At 31.3% G+C, this 13284-nt stretch overlaps 2 protein-coding genes across 2 annotated transcripts; one reads left to right on the top strand and one right to left on the bottom strand.

The window, feature by feature from the left end:
* The first annotated feature begins 793 nt into the window (after window positions 1–793).
* On the top strand, window positions 794–2923 carry LOC142542442 (auxin-responsive protein IAA17-like). The gene is made up of 4 exons (XM_075649067.1): window positions 794–1343; window positions 1974–2152; window positions 2500–2561; window positions 2762–2923. The coding sequence occupies exons 1-3, from the start codon at window positions 967–969 to the stop codon at window positions 2526–2528; spliced, it is 585 nt and encodes a 194-aa protein (XP_075505182.1). The 5' UTR covers window positions 794–966; the 3' UTR covers window positions 2529–2561; window positions 2762–2923.
* Window positions 2924–3202: 279 nt separating this feature from the next.
* On the bottom strand, window positions 3203–6390 carry LOC142542441 (D-glycerate 3-kinase, chloroplastic-like). Its single transcript, XM_075649066.1, has 12 exons — window positions 6235–6390; window positions 5309–5640; window positions 5042–5121; window positions 4911–4962; window positions 4791–4832; window positions 4616–4694; window positions 4493–4524; window positions 4339–4407; window positions 4040–4114; window positions 3819–3935; window positions 3673–3723; window positions 3203–3545 (listed from the first exon to the last, which is right to left on the bottom strand). Exons 1-12 carry the CDS (start codon window positions 6260–6262, stop codon window positions 3402–3404), a joined length of 1101 nt encoding a protein of 366 aa, XP_075505181.1. The 5' UTR covers window positions 6263–6390; the 3' UTR covers window positions 3203–3401.
* Between the last annotated feature and the right edge of the window lie 6894 nt (window positions 6391–13284).

Here is a 13284-nt window from a genome sequence, read left to right as displayed (position 1 = left end):
TTAATAGACTAAGGTAAAATGTACTCAAATTAAAATATTTTAATACTTTTAATATGATTAATAATCGCCTACAAACTTGACGAGTTATATATATCATTCGTACAATAATCACAATCAATTATATACATTCTTCATGAATGTCATTGTGAAAATTACTTAGTAGTTTATTAGTGTGTGTGTGTGTGTGTGTTTATTAGCCGGAAAACTTGAAATTTTCGTTACCATAATATGAACTTCCAGACATTAATAATTAAATTCTCGAAGGAAAAAATTCTTAGTCAATCCAGACATTAAAATACACGTAGAAATTTTTTTTCCTAGGACCACATTATCCCAACACGACCAGACACCCACGAAACACGATAATTACATTTTAGTAAATTTTCTATATTTTTGTACAATAATAATGTTTTGTGTCCGCATTCTTTGAATTACGTGAGCTAAGTCATTTAATCAGCTTAATTATGAATGTTAAAATGTTTGTCTTATATCTTAAATTGTAAAAAAAAATTAATATTTCCCAAAATTATATTAGAAAATTAATATTTCCCAAATTATATTTTCTTCAAACGAGACTTAGAAAGTAAAAGATCCAAATCAATTAAATGAATAAAATTTTATACGATAATAAAAGTTTATATGTGCCATTATATAATTTGCCAGGTTGCCTTTAATTTACATAATAAATTATATACTTCAGCATTAAAAATAAATTAATGACATATTTAAAAATAAATTCTTCTCCATAACAGACTGATAAAAGCACGTGTCGTATATATCCATAATTATTACAATAACCCGACAAAGCAACAGCTTCCCCCTTCACATGGATGTGTGTGTTTCAGTGCTTTAGGAGTTGTACATCCGACATTGTTGCCCCTACTTTCTTGGGGAATATCTCCTGTGTCTCTTCCTTCAGACACCCTCGAAATCGCACACACGCTTTCCCCCATCAGACAAATCGACATGGACGAATCGAAGCAGCTGTTTGGAGTACACGTGTCCGAATATAAATGGTCCTTTCAAACGACATCGATTACTTCTCCTCCTCCCTGCTCGTATAAAATGTGGCTTGACCACCTCTCGTTCAAATCAATCACTAAAGCCCCATCCATTTTCAGGAGACAAAACGGGAGAATGTCGCTGGAAATAGCAGCAGGCTCGCCGGGAACCGAATATGCCGGTGGATTGAAGACGGAACTCACCCTGGGCTTGCCCGGAGCTAGACCGGCGCAGGAGCCAAAGCCAGGCGAAAAGCGCGGGTTTTCCGAGACGGTGGATTTGAATGTTGGTTCCAATTTTGAAGACGAGGGTGTTGTCACACCAAAACTTCCTCCGGCTAAGTAAGTTTGTGACTTGATAGGAAATTGAATTCTAGGATTAATTCCTGGCTAATCATCAACTTTATAGCATATCTGGACCACCTTGTCTCTTATATTGCTAAAAATGTGAAAATTTTACTAAGAGTGTTGGTCTGTTGGATAATATGAAAGTTGTTGATTGTTGGAGTTAAATGTGAAGTAACTGGGTGGACAGTGGAGAGCCCAACCACGACACATAACCAAGTTCGTGCTGAAATGGATTCGGATAAACATATGAAATATTAGACATTGATATTTTTTCTGTATGAATCACGGTATCTTTCTTTGGAAAAAGTGAAAAATCAGAGGTCAGGATTATGTAAGAATGTTTTTTTATCATTCAAGATGGCTAAAACATAAAGTTAATGTTTCAATAGGAAAACTGGTAATTGTTGATTGTTTGAGGAAGAATTGAACCAGCCACCATACGTTTATTTGCAAGTGATGAAAATGAGTAGCATCATGAGATTAAGCTTTGTTATTTTATTAAATAACATCCTCGGATCGAGTGTATTTTAGAGTTGGGTTAATGATTTGAGTTGATAACGTGGAAGAAATAATTATACATCAGATGAAACACCTACTGATTGCCTTTCTTTGGTATAATTTTAGATCTCAAGTTGTGGGATGGCCACCGCTGCGATCAAATAGAAGGAGCATGATGAAAAATTGCAAGTATGTGAAAGTGGCTGTAGATGGGGCACCTTATTTAAGAAAAGTTGATCTTGAAGTTTATGGTAGCTATCAGGAGCTATTGGCTGCATTGGAAGACCTGTTTACATGCTTAACAAGTAAGACTAATATTCATGTTTAGCACTCAGACTTTGAAACACAGACGAAAAATTGGCAACTCGGAATTGACGGATTCCAAATTTCATAAATGGAATGGTTGGCTAACCGTATTCTGTGAGAAGAATTGCAAAAATTTATCTTTAGAATGCGTTGAATTCTTGAGGAGCCAATTGTTTCTCTGGCCAACCTGGATTTACTTTTGATTGTGTTAATCTAATTCTTAGTGTTTTGACACTGAGTTTTGAAGGCCTATAAGTCCCCAAAATTGTTTCTTTTTTGCGATCCTGTTTATTTTTGTTAATTAAGATTATTAATCTAAATGTTATATTTTGTGGGCTTTTGATAGAATGTTTGTTGAATCATGTAAGAAGCTGAGGTTAGTGAAAAGCTCAGAGACTGCTGGATTAGGTATGTGACACATTTTGCATCGTGTATTTCTATCTACTCGTGTATAATATTCTCAAAATTGAATTTGTGTATATCTACTTGTGTATAATTATTCTAAAAAAATCATCTTAGCGTAGTAAACTTTGTTTTAAGATCTGCACGAAGTTGCATTATTTATCTGAGTTTTCGAATCTCATCGTATATTTATGTTTTGGTCACAGACTCCAAAACTTCTTCAGAGGTCTCGAGCACAAGTTGAGATGAAGTCACCCTAGCCGGTCTTTACATGTACAGAAAGGCCTTTCTTTGCTGATTTTAGGAGTAATACCTGTAATAGGCCCAGGATTTTACTCATATATACAATAATGTCATTTAGTGATCAATATTTTTGCACTTTATCATTTTGAAAATTTAGTTTATACCTTTACACATGAAAAGGAACATTTTTTTCTGCGGGTACTTTTATTTCATTTTCTGTATGATGATGTTCAATCTCAATCTTACCGTCAAACTCTTTAAAAAAAAAAATTTTTTTTGAAACCTCTACAAAATTATTCTTAGATTTTTCTTCGTAAATATGCACAAGAAAATATAAAAATCATTTTTTTTTAAGTTGCACACACTCTCTAAGTACATATCAATCTAAAAGAAAAATTATATCATCAATGTAAAAATTTGTCTTCATTCCATTTCACCATAAGCATAAGATGCTAAGAAATCCGGACAACATATATTATTTAATTTAATCGTCAGATCTTTGACAAGATTGACAATTTACGCAATAACAATCACTACATTTAACTGGTATATGCATAAAAAATAAAGAAATGGGCCATTTTGTAAGCCTGAGTGGCGCTGATGTCAACGAGTAAGAATGGGATTCCTGCCCACGTCGATTTCAACGACCAGTAAATGCTCTGGATTGGCTCCATTCGGTCCATCGGAGTAAAGGGTGGGAAGGTAAGCTTTGTATGCAGGCAAATATCTTGAAACAAAATCCCGAACCTGTAATTACAACACGGGGAAGAAAATTTATTTCTTTCCTTGCGAAAATTTGATATACGGGTCTGTTGTTTCTGTTTATTCTATAGAGGTTAAAAATATCATTAAGGCACAGATAAACTTGTCGTACCTCCTCATCAGACATCCCGGGTTTCCCATCATCCCTCATGGCTATCTCAGCCTGTGTATTCCACCAAAATATATAATTCGTTTTAAGTATTGCGAGCAAGAAAATTTTCTTAAACCTTGAAAACGAGGATACAGTGCCAGACTAACCTGCAATCGCCAGTTATATACGCAACCAGGGTCCTGAATCTTGATTACTATCCAGGAGTCTATGAACTTGGCCCATGCATCATGATAATCTTTTAAATTTTTGTTTACTGTCTCCAGCTGAAATTTTAAGTTCAGGAGCAAGTTCAGGTAATTGGTTTGACGGATAACATCTTAAATTTGCAAAAGAGATTCTATATTAATGGGAACTTTAGATCTCGAACCTGAGGATCGACTGCTTTCACGATTTCGGCAGGAAGGGGTTTAAAACCAAGCATCCATCCCTCAAACAAAACGACCTGTTGGCCAAAAAGGGTAATACAGTGATCATGGCAATGCACTGAAATCAGTTTTACTTCGAGCCTTGTCGCAAACAACACATTTGAGAAATCTGACTTGTAATTTTTCAAATTCGATGCAATCTTGGGTAGCTGTAATTTTTGCGTTGAAATTTATTTCAATGTATGACATTCAAAAGATGTAAATACAATTCCATTACAAACTGCCTATCATGACCACATACCGTTAAAGGCCCCTCCACCTCTGGCCATGTGGAAGGATCAGCTCTGTCACCTCGACCATTATATGCAGACTGCAAGAAACATAGGAACTTTTTAAACTTTTGACCATCCATCCATACATCAAGATCAAAAAGTTTTGTCATGTGTTTTGCTAACCTTGTTATACCGAGGAAGCTTGATTTTTTTCCCTAAAAATGTACAACAATAATTTTATGTTACATCATGAAAGTAAAAGATCAACACAACAGATATAAAAGAAATAGGCATGCAACAACTAACCTTCTTTAGTCAAACTGCCTATTGCTTTGAGCGTCTCAACGGATAAGGAAAGGTCGTGGCTTCCAGCATTTCCACGTAACTATGGTAAGATAAGTAAAAAAAATTGAAAATAATAACTTCTTCCAACATTTACAATGGAAAAACTGAGATTTTCGGAAAGGACGGTTTAAACTACCTCAAGAAGTGCATTATCAGGATTGCTTTCCCTTAGCTTGACCTGCAACGATGTAATGGAACTCGTTCAGAAAGAAAAATCACTTGATGCAACATAAGGGTTTAAGGGGTAAAACCATACCTGGTCCTCTGCAGTCAGGTAAAAGTCATCTATGGATATGGTGGCAGATTTCCTGATATTAAAGTTTTTGCTTTTTAGTATTGATTTGTGGGCTTCTATGAGTTATTTTTCAATAAATATTAGCATCCTACCTTCCAGTAATTCGGAAAAGATAATCCAGCGCCTCCACTAGCGTAGTTTTCCCACACCCCTGTGGTGCATTGAAACCAATCTGCGTCCGGATTCCAGAGTGACATAAATATAAAAGTAAAACCAATAGCAGTTTATCTAGAGATGCAACTTTTGCCCGCTTTTCCCCTTGTTTAGTTTTGTACTTCTAGATATATTGCATTGAACCAAACAAAAAATAAGGCTCCAACCCTTGTAGAAACGTAGACATAAGACAAAATTAAATGTACCACTAAAGGGGGGATTTCATCATCTTCTTTGAACATGGAACGGTGACGAGAAACTTCTTGTTCGCACCACAAGAAGACTGGTACATAGTAATGATAGATCCGAATTTTCTGAGGCTTGGTAAGATACAGCTCATTTATCTTAAAAAATCTACACAGCTGAGATCCATAAAATGTCCACTTGTCTATGGATTCAGCCACCTTCTTTGGTGTTAGGCCTATTTCTTTTAAAATGGGACCCGAGCAAATGAATTCAAGAAGTTCCTTCACATGGGAAACTTCAGCTTGTGCTAAAGGAAAGCCATCCCGCAAAGGTTGTTGCAATCTTAAACTGCCTGAACAATAATAGAAAATGAAAAAGAGAGCAAGGCACTAGACTCCATTAGATTCTGACAAAAAAGATATTGATCCATATAAATACAAAGAAATGGGAAAGAAGATTGATATCAACCGTCATTATAAAGTTCATTTCACTGAAATTACGTACACAATTTCAATAGAAGCGACCAAAATATTTACCATTTTATGATTTCAATTTCTTCATTAAAGTTCACTTTGAAGGATTTCTAACTCCATCTAGTGTCTTATCTAGAACCAATATCTATCCATACGCAGTTATTCCATCTGCTAATGTTTTCCATCAACCAGAGTTATTACTCACCAAAAAAATACTTATTAACATTCAAAATACACCAACACTTAATTGTTAAATCTAATCTGATACTTGTAACGTAGGGAAAAAAGGCCATCTTCAGCTATATTCCGTTGGTGAAAACGAGAATAACAGTGCCCAAAAAAAAAAACCATCTCTATAAAATTTGAAGACATTCAGTAATTCCCAGTGATCTTGCGCACGCATCAAATTCAATTGAAATGAAACGAAAACCCGGAAAAAACAAACAAAAAACCAAACACCGTATCGATCTTACCTGATGATTTTTTGGAGTAGGTCATCATCTGGGACGTTATCAAATCGGTATTTGTTAACAACTATCGAAGGTGGCTAGGAAAATGGCGATAATTTGTATGTATAGACAGATGAATAGATACAGATTAGTGTGTGTTATGATCCCAAAGCCGTGTATCGCCATTTATATAACACACGAGAGCGAGGTGATGACGTCAGCAGACACCCTGTGGTCGGCGCGGAAGGTACGTTGGAACGAGAAATATGGAGTTTGCGTGACAAAATAAAATTTTTAAAATAAACTTATCCAAAATACTAAAGTAATTTAATTTAGAAATTTGGCTTTAATTAATAATATATTATTATTATGTATCCTTATAAATAACTATTTTATTCATTATTTTTAATTTTTTTCCTACAATTTTCTCATATAATTATTTCAACAAATTAATAACATATCATATTAATTTTTAGTATTAAATATTTTAAAATATTTGATACATATTGGTTTATTACAGAAAAAACATAGATAATTTTTTTTTATGAAACATAATATATTTTATATAAAAATAAAATTATAGATACATACACAAATCACATGCAAGAATCGCTCGTATGGATTATATATTCAACAAATTATACCAAATGAGAAAATCCATTAATAAAAATCATATCAATTGTCTGATTTGTTTGCATTTATTATGTCCGAAACAATTAAATCAGAATCTCTTAAATGGTAAACAAAACGAATCGAATTTTTGAGAGAAATTTAATTCATCGATTTTTTGTTAAATCCGACATGATTCATGAAAAATATTATTTTTCATTATAAATATAAATCACATTAACTCGTCTCATTAATATAAATATATAATATCGTATCACGCACATTTCCTGCATTTTATTTTCACGTGGTTAAGTTTATGATCCAAATCTTTTGTTACAACGTGTCATGATTTCTGTGCACTAGTGTTGTACGCAAGTGACGTGTGTATTTATATTAATTTTTTTGGTGTAAATACTTTTTATGTAACGATGTGTCCATTTAAAAATTTAAAATTATAGATAAAAATAAAAAAAATATTGGGATACATTATTTGTGGATTATATATAAATGTATTAAAATAGATTTTTATGATATTTTTAATTAAAAAAATAATATTTTTGTAATTTAGAAAAAAATGATTATTTTTGTTACAAAAAACTTAATCTAACATCAAATTAGCTTAATAATGAGCGATTTTGGATGCAAAAATCGTAAATTTAAAAATATTTAAATAAATTCAGTTTTTAAAAATATTTATATATATATAAATTGCTTTTTGGGTTAGGATAAATGTAAAAATTTGTTTTTGTTTCATTTTTAAATAGAAGTAAAAGCAAAAGTCCAAAAATCAGAATAATTACAAATACTCAAGTAAATTTCTTTTTTTTTTTAATGATGATGTAACACGCGGCCGCTATTTTTTTGTGTGTTCTAGGTAAACTCGTAGATTAATTGCAATAGCCTATCATGCTAGTCAGACAAACTATATTCGACAGACTCGTCTGATAAAATATTGATATATAGAATCGAATTTATGATCATTAATCAAATATCACCTATTCCACTATCTTGGATACCTGTCACGAACATTAAATCTATTTTCTAGTTATAACCAAAGGCACTCGATATAGTATAAATAGTAGATAAAATGTCCAATTACACAAGTAAATACCTTTTCTAATTAAATAGTAATAATTGGATATGGTTCCACGTGCGTCTGACGATTACGATTGTCTGAAGTGGATAACTTCAAAATACATAAGTAAATACCTTTTCGTATTTTTAATAATCGTCGCAATAGCTAATACTATTTTGTTATGCACGTACACCGTACGTAGAGGTGCCCGGAGTTTCTAGGAAAGAAGAAGTGTTTAGATTTGACCCGATTTCAGCCTTGTCGGTTCATGTATGGCCCGCTTTCAAACATGGGCTTCGAATTTTTGTCTTTTTCCTCCAAAAGAAAAATTACAATTTTTTTTTGAACAATTTCATAATTCAATTTTATAATATTAATATTTTAGTTGATTCGTTCATAAAAAATATATATATTAATTTTTATATTAAAAAATATTTTTTTATTATTAATATAGACATGATTAATCCGTTCCACAAAAAATAAAAGTCATACTCAAAGAACAATATATAAAGCTCATACAAGATTTGATCTGTTTTATATTTCGGATTCGGCAAAAACTTATGTGAGACGGTCTCACGGATCGTATTTTGTAAAACGGATCTATTATTTGGGTCATCCATGAAAAAATATTATTTTTTATCCTAAGAGTATTATTTTTTATTGTGAATATCGGTAGGGTTGACTCGTCTCACATATAAAGATTCGTGAGACCGTCTCATTAGAGACTTACTATTCGGATTCAAGGGAGAGAAAAAAAATTTACGTCCACTCACCTTATTTAATTTCAATAAAATGTTGAATTTTCATGTTGTGGGTGTACTTATGTTAACTCAATCCTCCAACTTTTTAAGGAAGGGATTGATTCTATCAACATGGACGCTATTTCGGTGCCTAATGTAAACACCATACGTCTTTCTCATAAAAAGCCCATTTTATTTGACTTTACCACCGCTTTTTTTTGTTTTTTCGGCCAAATTGAATTCGTACGATTATGTTACTGTAATATGTCGGATTTCAATTATCATTCTTATTATGTTTGAATACGATATTTTTCTAAAACTTTTATAGATGTTTTTACTCATGTATTAGTTATTATTTTTTTACGAGACAATGTCACATATATATATTTTCATCAAATGAGTCAATTCGATCGTTATTTTAAATGAAAAGTAATATTTTAACATAAAATATAATATTTTTTAATAAATCGGATCGAGTTGAAAACACATATCGTAAAAAAAATTGACTCATAAAATTATATCACATGAGTTTTGATGAATAAATTTGTGATCCTACTAAAATGCGTGTACCAATATAAAATATTGGCTTGATTAAATCCAGATGACTGCCGAAATTCAATACGTGTGGGAGTTGCATTCCCGCCCCCGAACACGTATTTGCTCTTGACTTTATATAACATGTTTTTATCACCACGTAGTACCAATTTTTAATATTAAAAAAAGGTTTTTAAATTAAAAATTATAGTGTATTAAATTTATATAAATATAAAATTAGTAATTCTTGTCAAATTAAACTTTTTCAGTAGATAATATTGTAGAGATACATGATTTGAATTTCTTTTCCATTGAATGAACTCGGCTAGATTTTCTGGATCTACTCTACTTCTAATTGAGTGATTTGTGATTTAAAACCATCCAAATCCAAATATGTAATTACAGAAAAATTGAGCGACGTGTTTTTTTAATCCAAGGTTTTTTTTAGTCGATTACCCCTCATTTACATTATTTACATCAAATTTTTTTCATTCTCTCTAATTTAGCTCCATAAACGAATTTTAAGTCTTACTGTTTAAAATTTTAATTTTTAAACACTTTGGCTTTGGCTTTGGCTTTGGCTTTGGCAAGATTTCTTAAAGAACACTAGCCTAATGTTGATGAAGAAGAATGATCCTTAAAAGAGGGTTTTCATCGATATATGTAATCATATCGACTTCTTATGTAAAAACTATATCTTGAATGAACTTGACAATGCACTATGTAGCATATATTGTCAAATGAAAACGAAAAAATAAGTATGAAAGTCACTTTAAAAAATATATAGATCCAAAGATTCCATCTCGAAGAAATTTATTGTCGAACGATTTTTGGATCTCAAGCTCATTAACTCCAAATCTGTAAGGCACAAGTGTAAAAGTTACAAATAACTCTGCTAGAAATTCATACAAAATGAATGACCCTCACTTATTCATTCCAAATGGAGATCATGATTGAAAAGTTGTCTCCTATGTGGATAGACTTTTGAGAACTATCTAAATCATAAATACAAAGACACGAGTCTTGAAGACTTGATTCTGCAGTTAAGAATTGAGGAGGACAATAGAACATCCGGAAAAAAAAGCGGAAAAACCATTATTGATGCGTTGTCAAATTTGATGGAACAAAGCACTAGAAAGAAGATAAAACACCAAGAAAATGGTCTTAAGAAGGACAAGATCAAAACGTTAAAAGGGAATTGTTACAATTGTGGCAAGCCAACAATTTGACATGAGATTGACGAGAAAATAAAGGTGATCCACATAAGTCAAATGACCAAGTGAACATCACCGAAGATGAGAATTTGTCAAATGGCATGTTGGATCTCATGCTTTCTGCGGTTGTGTTTGAAACTAATCTAGTGGACAATCCAAATGAATGGTTCATTGACACCGTGGAAACAAAGCATGTGTGCATCAAAAAAGAGATGCTCTCTACAAACACCCGTGATTAACAGACAACAACTCTTCATGGGTAATTCTATGTCAAAAATTGTGGGGCTAGGAAAGGTAATTGCTGCGAAAATAGAATTATTCATTAAACTATTGCGTCATATTAACCACGATCAAAAGGTATTGTTGAAAGAAAAAACATTAAATATGTGTTGTGAGAATGAAAAATTGAAAAAAAAAAACGATTTAAACATTTAGTTTAAATCTCGTAAAGAAATTTTGAATGAAAGACAGCATAAATCAAATATAAATATATTAACATGAGAAAATTATGATAAATGAATCTATTGTGTATTTTTTTTGGAAAAAAACATTTGTCCACTATATATATATACTAAAAATCCAAAAGAGAGAGCTATTTAAAAAAGACACGTAGGTTTCCAGGAGTCCACCTAGATAGACTTTCATCTCTTTCCTGGATTGAGCAAGCCATGTAATGTCAAAACATAAGATGAGGAGAAGATATGCTTTGTGCCACCAACCCTCCAATATCATTGTCTAGTACATCTATTTTACTTTATTAAAGTTGAATACATGATAATAACTGCCTAAGAAAGTCATCAATTTTTTCTTCTAACTTTGTCTTTATATAATACTAATCTTATAATTTTGTTTTTTAAAAAATTTCAACACACACTTTTATTTTTATTTTTTTATTTGAACAATTCAAATATCAATTTAATCCCTCCATAATTTATCAGATTTCACTTTAGTCCATCGATAATGATAAAAAAGACTACGATAATGATTAAAAAAACTGTACACACATATCGCTTGTGTAAAGTAACTAGTATATATATAAATTTTTTGTATTACACAATTTATTATTACTTTTAAGTTCATCACTACAATAAATTTATAAATTTTTTATATAAGTTTATATAAAAAAATTTAGAAAATTTAAAAAGTTGATGAGATATATGACAGTACGTCGTAGGTGAGTTACAAATTCAATAAATGTGTTTTAATGATATTTTTATCAAATAATTACTCTCATAACCTCATGACCTAATAGTATGGTGTAGATATAAATTAACCAAGATGAAGAAATTAATTCAAACTTATGTGATTTTTATTTTCTAATATTTTAATTTAAATACCCCTGTTTTATTCTATTAAAAATCTAAATTATAAATTAATGTAAACAACAATCCTCTAAGAAATGAATTTTATTGTTTTAGAAAATAAAGATAATTCCAAACTTGATTAGAACTAATTCGAATCAAAATGTTTAGAAATTAAAATGGAATCGATACGAGGTGCAAACTGTCGGAATAGATTTTGACTTCGATTCCGACTTTTATTAGGAAAACAGAATCAGACGAATCGATTCCAAACCAAGGGCTCTGGTTTCTTTATGTGATTTAGAAGATAGGCTATAATAACGCATTTTTAACTACTATTTAAAAATATTTCAAAAAAAAAAAAACTACTATTTAAAAAAAAAATTGATTTGAGGTGAGATTTCAAATTTTTTAGAAGCGTAAAATCCATGTATTTGAGATCATATGTCTGAATAGTGTATTGAAAATTAAATTTGGAAAAAAATATACATGAAAAAAAATTTATGATTTTCAATCTTCTTTGTCTTTATATTATGCTAAGTAAATAAGAAAAACGAATATCTTTTGTGACAGTCTCTCAGATTTATTTTAATAAAATGAGTCAGTTAACCCGATCCAATGCTTTCTTATGATTCCATTAAGGCAAATATCTCTTAGGGCACCCACATTGAGTGTTAAAGAGGTGTTAATGTGAGTGGGCGAGGGGGTGGGGCGTTCATATGTATGAACGCATATGAACGACCATGTGTCAGTTTTTTTTTTAAAAAAATGGGATAATTAGCGACAGATTTGAACAAACCGACGCTATTAGCGACGGATTTTCAAAAACCGTCGCTGATTTGCTTACACACGGGCCCCACGTATTTTGAATTATTTTAATTTTGTTTTCAAATTTTGAATTTCGGTTTTTTTTAAAAAAAAATTCATTCAAATTTTGTTTTTAAATTTTGACTTTCAGGTTTTTTTTAAAAAAATAAATTTGTAATTTTTTTTAATTTTTATTTGTAAACCATTGTATATATTTTATTTTTTATTTTAAATATTTAATTAATGAATTTGAATGTTTAAAAGAATGTGGGTAAAAGAGATATATTGTTATAATGAGTATGTGGCAGTGGGACCCATAAATAATGAGTTTGAATGTTAAAAGTAATTTGGTTAAAAGAGATATGTTGTTATAATGATTATGTGGCAGTGGACCCATACTTTTTGATGAGTTGGTGGGTGTTTAAACACCCAACGAATGCGGATGCTCTTAATAAGATATATGTATAAGACGGATCAGGTCGAACTGCCAACGCATTCGTTCCACGTCCCCCTAAATCACCCCTATGCATAGCTCCTTCCCTCATCTTCCATGAAGTTGAAGTGAAGCAAGTGAACCTCTCGACTTAGGGATACCGATCTGAGTCAGTTTATCAATTATTTTATAAAATGTCGAGGTTATTAAAATATTTTTCCGGTTTTTTTAATATATCAGACCGGTTTGAAGATCTGTATCACAAAATTGACACAAGAACATGTTCACATGTGTTTTTTTAATTAAAAAAAAAAGGTATTCAGAATTTGAATTCGAAACGACACCCATCCAAATATATTGG

Source organism: Primulina tabacum, chromosome 4, assembly GCF_025594145.1.
Source record: "Primulina tabacum isolate GXHZ01 chromosome 4, ASM2559414v2, whole genome shotgun sequence".
In the NCBI taxonomy this organism is placed as follows: domain Eukaryota; kingdom Viridiplantae; phylum Streptophyta; class Magnoliopsida; order Lamiales; family Gesneriaceae; genus Primulina; species Primulina tabacum.
This window is presented reverse-complemented; position numbering and strand designations above follow the sequence as displayed.